Source organism: Aureobasidium pullulans (assembly GCF_000721785.1).
Source record: "Aureobasidium pullulans EXF-150 unplaced genomic scaffold scaffold_16, whole genome shotgun sequence".
Classification (NCBI taxonomy): Eukaryota; Fungi; Ascomycota; class Dothideomycetes; order Dothideales; family Saccotheciaceae; genus Aureobasidium; species Aureobasidium pullulans.
This window is the reverse complement of record NW_021941036.1, coordinates 382,067-395,176: the sequence shown is the minus strand read 5'-3', so window position 1 is coordinate 395,176 and position 13,110 is coordinate 382,067. Positions and strand designations below refer to the sequence as shown.

Below are 13,110 nucleotides of genomic sequence, written 5' to 3'. Positions count from 1 at the left end.
CAAATCAATCGCCCATCCTGGCTTTCCGCAACACCCTCCGCAACATGACAAACTACAACATCTCCATCGTCAGCGATACAGTCTGCCCCTGGTGTTACGTGGGCAAGAACCGCCTCCAAGTCGCCATAAACAACCACAAGCAAACCTACCCCAATGACACCTTCACCACAACCTGGTTCCCCTTCTACCTAAACCCCGACGCACCCAAGCAATCCCGCGACAAGCAAACCATCTATGTCGAGAAATTCGGCGAGCAAAGGGTCAAAATGATGCAAGGTCGTCTATCAGAAATCGGCAGAGAGTTGGGCATCAACTTTGCCTATGGAGGTAAAACCGGAAACACCAGGGATTCGCATAGGGTTGTGCAATTGGCGAAGACGAAGGGAGAGGAAACCCAAACGAGGGTTATGGAAAAGCTGTTCAATGCTTATTTCGAGTTGAATGAGGATATTACCGATCATGCTGTTTTGACAAAGGCGGCGATTGGTGGTGGGTTGGAGGAGAAGGAGGTCAAGGAGTGGTTGGAGAGTGACAAGGGTGGGCCTGAGGTTGATCGTGAGGTTGCTGCTGCTCAGAGGAGGTTCATCTCTGGTAAGTTTGATTTTCAAGGCTCACGCTGGTTGAGAGCATGATGGCTGACTGTCACTCTAGGTGTCCCTCACTTTACTATCCAGAACATGTACGAGGTTGGTGGTGCTGAGGAGCCTGCCACTTTCCTGCAGATCTTCAACGAGGTCAAGAAGTCTGAGGGTGCCAGTGGCTCTGCTGCCACTCAAGTCTCATCTGGCAATACATGCTAGATTGACTGGTTCTACAAAACTCCAAGCACGAAACTCAGGAAAGTCTTTCGAGGCATAAGGAGAAGCCTAAGCGTTGACCAAATAGTATCATGTGCTACAATATAAAAATGATGATAATAACTACATAAATGCAACAAAATGTGGTGTGCCAGTACTTCACTGGAAATAAATGCAACAGCAAAATGGCCAATCCTTCCTTTCATGCATCTTTTCTTTTGGTGAAAAACAGATTTCTTTGCAAGGTAATGCCTTCCATGTAGATATTGTCCCTTTCGAATAAAGCGCCAGGAATGAGAGAAAATGAATCAGGGCCTTCCGTGTTCGTGAATCGTCAAAACAATCCTTCCAAAATATTATATTGACAAGTGGGCGGGTTTTGGTATTTCCTCCAGAGGAGTGTCTCTATCACTTGGAGACGGATGATGTTCTCTGACCACCAATGGGTCCGAGAGTTGGCTCGCTCTTTCCAGGCAAGAGACCAATGGGAGATACTGAGGGCTTCCTCGATGAGCTCGCGAATTCGTCTTCCTCCTCCATGGAGAACAGGCCTTGGTCTTCTTCTTCGATGGTCTCGTTGCGGCCCAGACTGTTGCTGCTGATACCTCTGTCGAGTCCGCCACGGAGAGCACCGCGAGAGTCGCTGGAAGAGGTGCGAGGGTGTAGTGATGGTGACTTTTCGGAGATTCTGGTACTCTGGAGCTCACGGGTGAGCATCGACATGCTTGCTTGCTTCGGCGGGCTACCAATAAGGGAGCCAAAGTCACCTCCGGCAAGCGAAGAGGAGCGCAACGAAGAGGGTCGCAGAGGCGAGCCAATGTGTCCAAATCCGTTCTCCCCCTCTTTGCGATATGATCCGGATGACCAGATTGAGCTGTATCTCGAGGGGCTGCCGGTGTGGGGGCTGACACTTCCGACTTTGCTGTCTGAGGGAATCTGGCTGTTGGAGATAGCGCGTCGGCCAGCGGAAAGGAAGGAAGGGTTGATATCGTCGTCAATCTGCTGAGAGGGTCTGCGCAACTTCTCTGGAGGGAGCAGCTCGTGCAAGCTCGAGGGCAGAAGATCCTCGCCGATGCCCTCCTCTTCACTCTCCTCAGAATCGGTAGCGTCCGGTGGGAAGTGCGAGTAGAACGAGGGTCTTGTGCCAACACTAGCGGACATCATGGGTCTAGGTCGCGAGAATCTCTCCGAGTGTAGAGGTCTCTTTCCAAAGCTCATTGGCTCTTCGAAGGTAGGTGGGGAAGAACCGGCCAACACACCGTCGAGGGTAGTATCTCCAAGTCCGCGCAGAGTGCTTCCGAGGAAAGCCTTGTTAGGCAACGACGAGGGAGGTGACTCGAGACCGTGGCCGAGACGAGGGGGGACGGATGATGCGAACGGACCGTGGCGCGCAGCATGTGAGATGCCCTGGCTGTCGAAAGATCCTGGCAGCGGCGCATCCAAGACGCTCAGACCTCTGGCATTCGGCGATGCTCCGAAACGGTTGTCGTTCATAGGCGAACCGAAGGTGTTGCTAGGGTCTAGCGATAGGGGCTGTGAAGCCTGGATATACGGCGTAGGGTTCGGAAGGTTTGGGACGTCTTCTTGCTTGGGGTAACCCATCTCCTGCGGTTGTTGTTGTTGCTGCTGCTGCGATGCCAGGTCGTTGGCTTGCATGGTGAGCAACGAGGGCGGTGCGGGTGCGTATGGTTGAGGGCCACGGCGGCCGTAGTTGAAAGGCTGTCCTCCGCGAGGAGGCCTGTTGATTACTCGACCATCGGGGAGAATGTGGGCGAGAGCGCATCCTTGACCGAATCTGCAGCTACCCTGATATAACGAGTCAGTGTCATGCAAGCATATACACATGCGACAATGGCGCAGGTACCTTGGCAAAGTATTTGCAAGGCGCGTTCTGCGTCATGGGGTCCATATCGTGAGAGAACTGGCAGGCCGCGCCAGCTTGACAGGTGCCAAAAGGGTAGAACTTGCATGGCACATGCGACGTGTCTGCAAACACCTGTTAGACAAGAGAGGGTGACTCGGGCTCCGTATGTCCATACTCTTCGCTTTAGGAGGACTGCGGGCACCGGCGAAGGCTGCGGCCGAGTTTGGCTGGGGAAAGTCCCTGGACATGTTTTGAGCATACGAGGCGCTGCTCGAGCGCCTGTGAGGCGTGTTCTCTTCGACACTCATGGCCAGATTGCCAGATTGCCAGCCAGGTCAGTGGTGGGGTGGAGAGGGGCAGTGTTGGCAAGGTTGAACAGGCGGAGGAGGATCGGAGCGTTGCGGGAGAAAAGGTCCTTGGTCCAGAGAGGGGAATGGGAGAAGCGAACGCTAACAACGCCGCTGCTTGTCGAGCTGAAAACCGTCACACTGTATACAACTGGCGGATTGGTGCTCGTCTGGGTCTTGCAAGCTCGGTCGATTGGTTGTTCTCATGAGATCATATCTCTTCGAGTCCGACAGCGCTCGTGCAAGCATGTGAGCCGATTGGTCACCTGCGCGAGCTTCGCAATGCCCTCCTCTAATCACGTTCACCTATCTTGGCCGAACCCACCTGAGGAGCTCCACCTCACGGCCGACGAACGAACGATAGCGCTTTCTGACTCTGGCTCGAGTTCGCCGAAACTTACGCACATGTTGTAACATGGTCCAGAGAAATCGCATCGGAACCTGACATGCTCGTTTCAATGAAAGCTGTCATAAAGCCAACGAGATGAACGATTCATTCAGGAAGCAGAGTCGTGTCTACCGAAAGCGAGCGAGATAGCCACTCTCGAGGGACAGCTCTGCCGATCTCAAAGCATTGTACCCTTTCCCGGACCTCTCGCAAGAGTCTAATGGTCGAGCTGTGTTCCTTGAGTATTCCATGGTCGTGAATGTATATTGCTGAACGATGAACCTAGGCGATATTCTTCTCATCTGTTCGAGTACAGCAGTCTGTAGTGAAGCACATTCGACAAATGCTCGGTACTGTCTTTCGGATCAGTCCTATTTCGCCATCATCGAATGGTCCTGTCGGCTACTGACCAGACTATCTTCTGGCTGGTCGGCGTGTTCTTCCCGTGTTCGAGAGGAACTGGCCGACTCTGAAACTCTGTCGACGAGGAGATTGGAAGCAACTTTCTTTGTCCATAGAGTCGGCCGTTGCTAGCATTACCGGCATGCAGCTCCGTTTGGTCGCACGACAGCCATATGCTTCCTCACCGCCACAGAGAGCGTCACACGTGCAGCTTTCCGCACGAGCTGTTCCTCTCCTAACCACGCTCTTTGTCCCTGGCATCAGAAGCGGAGATTTTCTCGACACATGGTCAATTAGTGACTGTTGTGTCATGGTCCGGCTTCGTCTTGTTCCTGAAGTTGTGTTTCGAGATTCGTCAGAGGTTACCGTCTGAGTGGTTCCACGAGCAAACGAGGCTATTTGGAAGGAAGAAGTCGAGATTACCCAGTGGTACTAATGCAGGAACTCTCACATGGACGCACGATCGCTTCCAAATCGTGGAAGGGATGGATCTGTGTCTGGTGATGTGGTATAGTGTGAATTGTGGACTGGCAGGCTGAGCCTGATGAGAGAAAGAGGAATCAGAACTGGATGTGAGCGTATGAGTTTGACAATGGTGTTGAAAGAGGAAGGGTTGATGAGCCAAGCGTTAATCACCCAGCTCTCTCGAGATGCGTTGTGGGAGTCCGACTCTGTGCTGTGCATCAAGGAACGAAAGTTGCTGCTGACATCTGAGAGAGGGGCCACAGAGCAAACGGATGTCAAGGCCATCATATTGCTATGGTGATTTGATTGGTTGTCACCAACGACAAAGTGCGCCTGCCAGATTTAATTCCGTCACTGCGCACTTTCCTCGTTTACCTTTTTCCACCCACCACACTCGTTCTTTATTCAACCACTCCCCTCGTTGTCTAACCCTTCCTTACCAAAGTCACTCATTCCTCCATCCATTGCTCAGAATGCATCTGGCAACTTCTCTTGTGGCATTGAGCCTTGTTGGCCTTTCTCTTGCTATCAGCCAGTCCCAGAAGTGAGTTTGCAGCACTATGATCTTCAGTTGGCCACAACCTGCGCGTCTGCCTTGGAAGATCGTGGCATTCATTCTACGCAGCACACATCTGCTAACACGATATCACAGTGCCTTGTCTTCATGTGAGCCGGTCACTGAGACCGTCACCCTCATGTCCTGCCCGAGCGAGACCACTCTTGCTTCTGCCATCGACTCTACTACTACAGCCTCGTACTCGACCATCACCAGCTTCTCTACTCTGACTAGCTACGTGACTGTCTCCCCATCTCAGACCCTGGCTGGTCCTGTCTCCTCTTCTGTTGATGTTCTGCCTTCCAGCTCGGGCTACTCCTACATTGACCATGATGGCACGACTAGCTGGATTAGCGATGTTTCTCCTACTGTCAGCTTCAGCTCAACTGTCACCGAGACTGTTCAGATGACCGTCTTCCCGGTTGCCACCGATGACATTAAGGTCACTGTCACTCAGACCACGGTTCTCACCATCACACCTCCCGCTGTGACTTCCATCAAGTCTCAGTCCTCGGTGGCCTTGGCTGGCCAGTCAGATGAGGAGACCACAACCTCGACTGTGACTTCTTACCGCACCAAGAGCGTCATCTCTGTTCTGACGGTCTACTTGAGCTCAAGAAGCTCCAAGCCTGCTGCTCTCATGACGTCCTCTGCAGCTGCTAGCGCAGAGCTCACTTCCCACAGCACCTCGACCAGTCCTCCGACATCTGCAGAGTCGGTCTGCTCCGTGAGCTATGTGGACGTAACTACCGATTTCACCTACACTGTCATTGCTACGCCTTCCGCCGGCTTCAACTCGGTCATCAACAGTGTTGGTAACCTGAGCTCTTACGCCCCAATTGCATCTGCCTGGAACACTACTATGCACCCGTCCGCAACACTTACCGGCTCTCTGTACAAGCCTTCTGGGTTCTCGGGTGCTGTGACAACACCTACTGCCTCGCTGGTGTCGTCCGTGTCTGTTGGAGCTGCCTCGCAGAAATCTGCAACTGCTATCTCGCCTGTCGTTCCTTCTTCAGCCCTCCGCCATGGTAACAACGGTAGTACAGTCTCATCCTCGGCCACTGGATATGTTCCCTTCATGCCAGTCCCTGTCATCTCGTTGAGTGCTCCCGCTGCATTCTCGCGTACTTCTTCGACCTTGAGCAAGAAGTACACCAACACTTCAAGCTCTGCTATGCCGACCCCCACCGTGTGTGGTGAGCATGGTGAATTCACTTTGACTGTAAGTACCCTCTTGAACACATCAACAAAAATATGAAGCTGACTAAAACTTGAATAAAGTGGGAGGATGAGCCTACCTTTTTGCCGACCGAGCCCATCACCGACCCTAGCGACGCCCCTCCGGTCTTCAACCCCTACCACCACATGTACTTCTCTGATGGCTTCGTCTACGCTCCTCCTCCATCGGTCCCCTTCGTAGCTGTCTCGTCTCCTCGTCTTGTTATGTTTGTGGCCAATGAGACCGGCGATAATGACAACCACAGCGAAGGAGGACAGCTTTCGGGCGAGATCGGCGCGGGTACTCGTAGAAGCTCCAACGCATTCTGGTTCAACGCTCACAGCGCTTACCTTGGATGTGAGAACCATTCGGCCCACCAATGTGTTCTCAAGATTACAGGCCTTGTCTACCAGAGCGAGACCAAGTCGGAAGTGGCAGCGTTCCATCAGACTGTCAAGCTTCTTCCATGCTACTTGCCCGACAACTGTCACCTTACACAGATCGATTTCTCAGAGTCAATGAAGGGATTGAGTGGCCTTCGCATCCAAGCCTCGGTCAACGAGGAACCTGTTTCTTGGTTCATGGACAATCTGGCACTTGGCTGGTCCAACAACACTTGTGCTGCTGGTCTTCTTAGAGCCAGAAGCCGCTAAAGAGGACTTGATACGAATTTGAAAGATTGTAATATTACCAAACTAGGCAAGCGGGACTTGTCTTGACCATACAGATGTGAACGGAAGAGACCGATTTTCTAAAGGCAGTGCAGATGAGGTATATAGAACTTCAATAAGATGACTGCTTTTACTGGAATGTCTGAGAAACAAAAGTGTTGTCGCATGTAGGAGAAAACGATTACTTGCAGAAGCCCGAATACTCTCGTAGGTATGGACTTTAGAGTTCAGAATCTTGGCAAGGCAGGAAAGTAAAGCATCGCGACTGCGTGGGGTGAAAGTGACCATCGCGCCTTCTCGTGCTTCACACGACTTATTATCATCATCATCATCGTCAGTGAGGCGGCGCATCACTCTCCGGACGATCGGCTCGGCGCACATCACTTCACTTTCACTTTCACGACGATTTCCGGAAGCTGGCAGAAGCGACGACATCATCATGAGCCAACCGGACGGCGCGCCGCAAGCGGCTTCACAGTACCCTCCTGATATGATCCGACCCGAGAGAATTGCGAATATCCCTATGCTCTCAGCTGAACTCAAGGTCACCTATACGGCGGGACTGACCAAGCTTTGGACTGCACTGGAAGCCAACCCACGTGGAAGCGAAACACACACTAAGGCAACAGCTAAGATCAAGGAAGTCTCCAGGGAGATTATGCGCCACATCACAAACTGGAAAGCCAACAACCAGAACCAGCAGCAGCAGCAGCGACCCCAGCCTCAAGCTCAAGTTTCACAGCAGCAGCTTCCCAACCAACAGCAGCAGCAACCACAAAACCAGCAGCTGCCGCAACAACCTCAACAACAACCTCAACCTGCTCAACAGCAGCCTGCTGCGCAACAAATCACAAATCAGCAACCTCAGCAGCATTCGCAACAGCAGCAGCAACAGGCCCATCATCCTCAGCAGCCGCAACAGATCCCTCCCCAACAGCAACAACAGATCCCGCAGGGTCAGGGATCTTTTCCGCTCGGCCAGCAGGCAAAGGCTTTCCTGAACGGCTTCAAGGTCTTCCCTCCTACCACCGTCATTCCTAACACTCCCGACTACGAGAACTACAAACGCCGTGTTATGGGTACCCTTACTAGACTCGTCACCATGCAAGAGAGCAGTGTTAGTCGCTTCCAACAAAACCACGAAAAGATCTCGCAGCTGGAAAGTGCTGGACAGACGGCGACACCCGACCTAGTCGCGGCTAGAGACTCTGCTAGAATGGGTGTGCAAGATGCAAAGACCAAGATCGATGGCGTCCGTAATGAGAACGAAAAGAACCGTCTAGCTTGGGCCGAGAAGTCGAACAAGTCGCAACAACAAAACAACTCGCAGACTCCCATGCCTCAACAGCCTGTTGCCTCGCCTTACAACCAGTCCGCTCAAGTCAACAACAACCAGGCCATGAGCCCTGCTGTGCCCAACCCCTACCAGCAGCAGCAGCAGCAGCAGCAATCGAATGTTCCTATGCATCCTCAGCAGCAGCAGCAACAGCAACAGCAGCCGATCGCACGCCCTCCCAACCAGCAACAGCCTTACCAGTCACCGGCTCCTCAAGGTCAACCTCAGCCCCTTAGTCACGCCGCTGCAATCAACCAAGCCCAACGCAACTATTCTGAGCAACAGGGACAAGGCACGCCTACTCCTCAGTCCGCGGGTCAGCCCTTCAACCACACCCAGAACGCTGCACTCAACGTCGGCAACCCCAAGTTCCCCATCCCAAAGAATCTGCCGAACTCAGGCCCTCACAACCCCGTACCACTCGGTCCCGCTCGTCCCACTTTCGGCGGCCCTAGCAACGGCGCCCCAGGAATGATGGGTCAGCCCGCCGTACAGAAGACACCTCATTTCATATTGGAAGGAGAGGGAGACCGCGTTCTTAGTAAGAAGAAGTTAGACGAACTGGTTCGACAAGTCACTGGCGGCGGCGAGGGCGATGGTCTCACACCAGATGTTGAAGAATCCGTGCTCACCCTGGCCGATGACTTTGTCGACAGCATCATTACCGCTGCTTGCCGCTTGGCCAAGATCAGACCCAACTCGACTCTGGACATTCGCGACATCCAGATCATCCTCGAGCGCAACTACAACATTCGCGTTCCTGGCTACTCGCTTGACGAAGTCCGCACTGTGCGCAAGTTCCAGCCCGCACCCGGATGGACTCAGAAGATGAACGCCGTGCAAGCCGCCAAGGTTATGGGCAAGAACGACGCTTAGGCAGCTGTCTACTTGAATCCACCTACTCTGAGCGCACCGGTCAGGAGAGCAGCTGCACGCAGAAGAAAGAGAAACACCGCCGATGATTGAATTTTATTTCTTGCAAACTTTTCATTGCTTTGAAGCGAGGAGTTCTGGGACAACTGGGATATTATCATCACTGAAAATGGAGAGGGACATGGGCCAACGAACCCAGGACGGAATCTTTTACTAGCAACGACGTGGCTATTCTTTGCGCATTGATCTTGCGAAATTGCTATGGTTGCAGGCATGAGATTGATACAAAAAAAAAATGCCAACTTTACTTTGAAAACAATAATGCCCTATGTCTTGAGATTGCCGCTCTTTCCTTCAAATTGGTATCTCGTGTGTTTGAAAAAAAAGAAAAAGAAAAAGAACAATTGATAACAAGACCAGGGTTGCCCGGCAAGCAATGGTCTAAAGACATCTTTCGCTCGTCACGTCGACAGCAACGACCAATTCACTAAATTTGATCCAAGAGAGCATTCCTTGTATATTTTTCCTGGTATCTACACAAGAATAAATTGGAAAATGGTGACAGTTGTTGCAAAATGTGCGATATAAGGATTTCACAACCTCGACATCGAAGCTTCATGCTTATACCACTGCTGAAACCACAGCACTTTTCCCCTGGAACATGCTAGGTTAGATAAGCAAAAAGAAAATGACGTCGAGGCACTCGGTCACAAAAAGCATGTTTTGACGCGTGTGGGAAGCATTAAATGTGTATAAGAAAATGGGGAGAGAAAAGGTTCATGGAAAGAGTAGATGGATATTTGATGTTTAGCCATCTTGGTCTGATGCTTATGCTATATATCCTGATGCAGGAACGAACATGCCAAACACGATTTTCCATATCCTTTACATCCACAAACACAATTTTCCACTAGCGGTACCAGCAGCGATCCAATCTTTCGTCTGATGGAACTGCGCCACCGAAGGCACAGCAGTGATCCCATCACCTCCGAGTTGAGCCAATTGTTGTCCATCGCCGGTATATACGTCTACGAAGCGATTCATGTTTCCGATGACGAAGCGTTGGATATTGTCCGCGGGCTGGAGTTGCCATTGCGCGCGAAGACTGTGGGGTCATAAGTCAGTAAAAGGTATGGAGGGCAGGGTAGAGTAGGGTGGGAGGTGAACTCACATGGTAACCCATCGTCCAGTTTGATTGTTATGCGGAATCACAGTCGTGGGAGTCATTTGTGCTTCGTCCAACTCGACACCAGCGTCCCATGTTGCTGCAGAGCTGAAATCGTATACCTTGACCGTATCATCATAACTGGCTGTGGCGACTTGGCCTGCAGAATTGAACGCGGCGTGAGAAACACTTAACCTGCTCTCGTGTGCTCCCACCTCCGCAGGACCCCTCTCATCTCCCTTCCCCTTCAGCATTCTCAAATCCCAAAGTCGTAGGTAGCGATCCAATGATGCGGTTGCAAAAATATGAGGTTGAGCAGGGTGTAAACTGAATCCTCCTATTTTCTTTTCCGACAGCCCATAGATATCAGTGCCTTTTCCTGGTTTCGAGCGAGTGTCGTGGCGGCCGAAGTTTCCATTCAAAGTGCTGAAGAAGAGATTGTGAGGATCGAATTGGGACATTTCGACGCCGGAGAGTGGTTCGTCGTCGTCTTTGGATAGGGGTGCGTAGGCTTCTGTCGCTACGCCTTTTGCGAGATCGAGTTTACGGATTGAGGAGTCGTAGCTGGCGGAGTAAAGAGCATTGGTATCGTGAGGGCTGAATTGGAAGGCGGAGATTGTGCGAGTGTGGATCTTGAGGGTTGTGATTTGAGGGGAGGCTTCTTCGTCGTCTGATTCGTCGTCGTCTTCGTTTTTGATGGTGGCGGAGGGTTGTTGCGATGCGTCGAAGAGACCTAGACTTCCTAGCTTGTCACCGGCAAAGACGAGTGCTTTATCGGTGGTTGGATGGAAGCCTAGCGAGTAGATTCGCTCGGGTGTGATCTTTATCCTGTTGGGTTCGAAGCCTTCCCAGAGATCCAACCCACTCATGCGTTCGCGCAGCTCTTTCAACTCTTTGTCTGTGGTCTCCTTGACATCTTGGGCGCTGAAAGTGCGTTCGCCTGGATTTGCTGGACCGACTAGACGTAGAAAGTTGCCAGACTGATCCCAATCCTTTCCTGCGACTACGACATCTGAGAAACGCAGGTCTTCGGAAACGCGTTGACGTTTTGCTCGTTCGGCTTGAGCTAGCAATTCATGCTCTTCCTCTGCCTTTCTTTTTGCAACTTCGCTGTCTGCAACGATGCCTCGTAGACGACTTGATGTTCTTCTGGGTAGAACCTCCTCTTTTACTTTTTGAACAGGAGTTCTCTTCTTCTTTGCGGATTTGGAGTCGGGGGTGGCGCGTGAGGGTTTCTTGGGCGCGATGCCTGCTGATGCGGCTTCGAGTTGCAATTGACGAAGTAAAGCCTGATTTTTTGCTATGTTTTCCTGTCGTTGCAACTCATATTCGCTGAGCTCGGCTGCTGATTTCTTAGGCATGATGATCGATAAGTGTTGTGTGTTGTATTGAGGTTCTTGAGAAAGTGGCTCCTGCCCTTTTTCGAGGGAGACGCGAAGGTCGCGAAAGCGTGTTCATGACGTGCATCGCTGTCGGTGCCTGTCGGCCCGATCTTCCAAAGTAAAACACTTTTGGGTCTTGAAGTTTATCGTCATTGCTATACCACGCTTTCGACACTTTCTTCTGCCCAGAAATCCGATAGCCTGCTGGACGGGTCAAAACTCCGTACGAAAGAATTAGGATTCTCAATATCCAATCACTGCCGCAACTTGATCGCCAACTACACTGGACACCCTCGAACTCGGAGTCGAATAAATGTCTGGATGCGCGAATGCAGGTCAGGCTCTCAGCAGAGGCTTGAAGCTATACACAACTAGGAGCACATATTCGCTACCCTTTCTATATCAAACACCAACACTGCGCCGCTATTACAGCGCTCTGCAAGATCTGGCCAACGAAAATGTGGCCAAAGCCAGTCCAAAGACAAAAATCAGGAAACCGGAAAGAGAAACCACACCTGAGCCTGCTTCTGCCCCCGCCGCTCCTCGCGCAAAGCTAGAGAAAGAGGAATACGTCCCATTCGAAAGATACGAGAGTGCAGAACCAAATGTGAGATCTGCACCAGTCCAAGGAGAGACCCTCACGCCGAAAGAGCGATATGCCTTTGACCAACTCGAGGCACTATCAGGTACCCCTCAACCACCCAACGTGAAGAAGCAGCAGCCGAAGAAGCCAGCCGGAGATGTCTTCCTAGACCTTGACGAGGTCCTCAACGAAGCAATTCAAAATGTCGAATCCGTCGCACAAGCAAAAAGAGCAGCAGAGGTTAAAGCAGAAGCAGCTGCATCAAGGAAAAGACCAGCAGCACGGAAATCAAAATCCAACATCCTCAACCCGGCCCCAAGGATCACACAACCAGAAACCAGTTCTTCAACGACAGACGCAAGAGCTGCCTATTCCAAGGAACTGCACGAAGCCAGATCTCTGCACGAAGAATCAGAACGCATGATCGTCGCCATGAAACACGCCCCGACCGACTTCGCCCTCTGGTCAATCCTAGAAACCGACCTCTTCACCCCAATCGCAAACCTCCAACTCGATGGACCTTCCCCCGATCCCTCTGCCCCGACAACCGCAACTCCCCCTCCCACCACACCAAAATCCCGTCGCAATCTCATGCGCACATTCCCTAAACGCCTCATCCTCGCCGCTTCCTTGTTACGCACAGTATATCCATCTTCCAACCTCATCCTATCCATCCTACCCCGTCTCCGCGCCATAGGTCCTTCAGTCTACGCTCTAGGCATCACTCCAAACCTCTGTAACCAACTCCTCGCCTTCCACTTTCAAAAACACCTCGATCTCGACGCCTGCAATTCCCTGCTGTCGGAAATGGAATCTTCAATCATCGAGCCCAACGCCACAACTCTGCAGATCCTAAACTACATTTTAAATTACAAGGAGCAAGCCAAAGAGGGCAAAATGGGCGTGCCCACACAATCGGTCTTCGGTACCGAGAAATTCAGACGCGGGTTTAGAGAATTGGAAGGGTGGAGGGTGAAAGTGGAATCAAGTCTCGAGGAGTTTGAGATTAGAGAGCAGAGGAAAGCTGCGAATGAAGAGGCCAGGGTTGCAGATGAGAGG

General features: G+C 51.8%; 7 protein-coding genes across 7 annotated transcripts; 5 read left to right on the top strand and 2 right to left on the bottom strand.

Moving 5' to 3' along the window:
* Positions 1-44: 44 nt before the first annotated feature.
* M438DRAFT_357529 (thioredoxin-like protein) lies at positions 45-800 on the top strand (the record flags this gene model as incomplete). Its single annotated transcript, XM_029907179.1, has 2 exons — positions 45-591; positions 652-800. 2 exons carry the CDS (start codon positions 45-47, stop codon positions 798-800), a joined length of 696 nt encoding a protein of 231 aa, XP_029758210.1.
* A 405-nt stretch (positions 801-1,205) lies between these two features.
* On the bottom strand, positions 1,206-3,340 carry M438DRAFT_367487 (uncharacterized protein; the record flags this gene model as incomplete). Its single annotated transcript, XM_029907958.1, has 3 exons — positions 2,837-3,340; positions 2,662-2,783; positions 1,206-2,603 (listed from the first exon to the last, which is right to left on the bottom strand). Exons 1-3 carry the CDS (start codon positions 2,967-2,969, stop codon positions 1,206-1,208), a joined length of 1,653 nt encoding a protein of 550 aa, XP_029758209.1. The 5' UTR covers positions 2,970-3,340.
* Positions 3,341-4,736: 1,396 nt separating this feature from the next.
* Positions 4,737-6,080, top strand: M438DRAFT_278533 (uncharacterized protein; the record flags this gene model as incomplete). Its single annotated transcript, XM_029901015.1, has 2 exons — positions 4,737-4,807; positions 4,916-6,080. 2 exons carry the CDS (start codon positions 4,737-4,739, stop codon positions 6,078-6,080), a joined length of 1,236 nt encoding a protein of 411 aa, XP_029758208.1.
* A 92-nt stretch (positions 6,081-6,172) lies between these two features.
* On the top strand, positions 6,173-6,694 carry M438DRAFT_278882 (uncharacterized protein; the record flags this gene model as incomplete). Its single annotated transcript, XM_029901037.1, has 1 exon — positions 6,173-6,694. A coding segment is annotated over one exon (522 nt), but the record flags the coding sequence as incomplete, so codon positions are not given.
* Positions 6,695-8,522: 1,828 nt separating this feature from the next.
* Positions 8,523-8,924, top strand: M438DRAFT_278694 (uncharacterized protein; the record flags this gene model as incomplete). Its single annotated transcript, XM_029901022.1, has 1 exon — positions 8,523-8,924. The coding sequence occupies one exon, from the start codon at positions 8,523-8,525 to the stop codon at positions 8,922-8,924; it is 402 nt and encodes a 133-aa protein (XP_029758206.1).
* Positions 8,925-9,699: 775 nt separating this feature from the next.
* On the bottom strand, positions 9,700-11,496 carry M438DRAFT_323653 (WD repeat-containing protein). Its single transcript, XM_029903021.1, has 2 exons — positions 10,093-11,496; positions 9,700-10,026 (listed from the first exon to the last, which is right to left on the bottom strand). The coding sequence occupies exons 1-2, from the start codon at positions 11,445-11,447 to the stop codon at positions 9,807-9,809; spliced, it is 1,575 nt and encodes a 524-aa protein (XP_029758205.1). The 5' UTR covers positions 11,448-11,496; the 3' UTR covers positions 9,700-9,806.
* Positions 11,497-11,781: 285 nt separating this feature from the next.
* On the top strand, positions 11,782-13,106 carry M438DRAFT_357525 (uncharacterized protein; the record flags this gene model as incomplete). Its single annotated transcript, XM_029907178.1, has 2 exons — positions 11,782-13,023; positions 13,095-13,106. 2 exons carry the CDS (start codon positions 11,782-11,784, stop codon positions 13,104-13,106), a joined length of 1,254 nt encoding a protein of 417 aa, XP_029758204.1.
* Between the last annotated feature and the right edge of the window lie 4 nt (positions 13,107-13,110).

Excerpts from the sequence above, each read along its gene's own strand:
- M438DRAFT_323653 (XM_029903021.1), bottom strand. The coding sequence starts at position 11,447 with ATGCCTAAGAAATCAGCAGCCGAGCTCAGCGAATATGAGTTGCAACGA. Across the intron at positions 10,027-10,092 it reads ACTGGACGATGGGTTACCAT|TCTTCGCGCGCAATGGCAAC; the intron begins GTGAGTTCACCT and ends ATGACCCCACAG.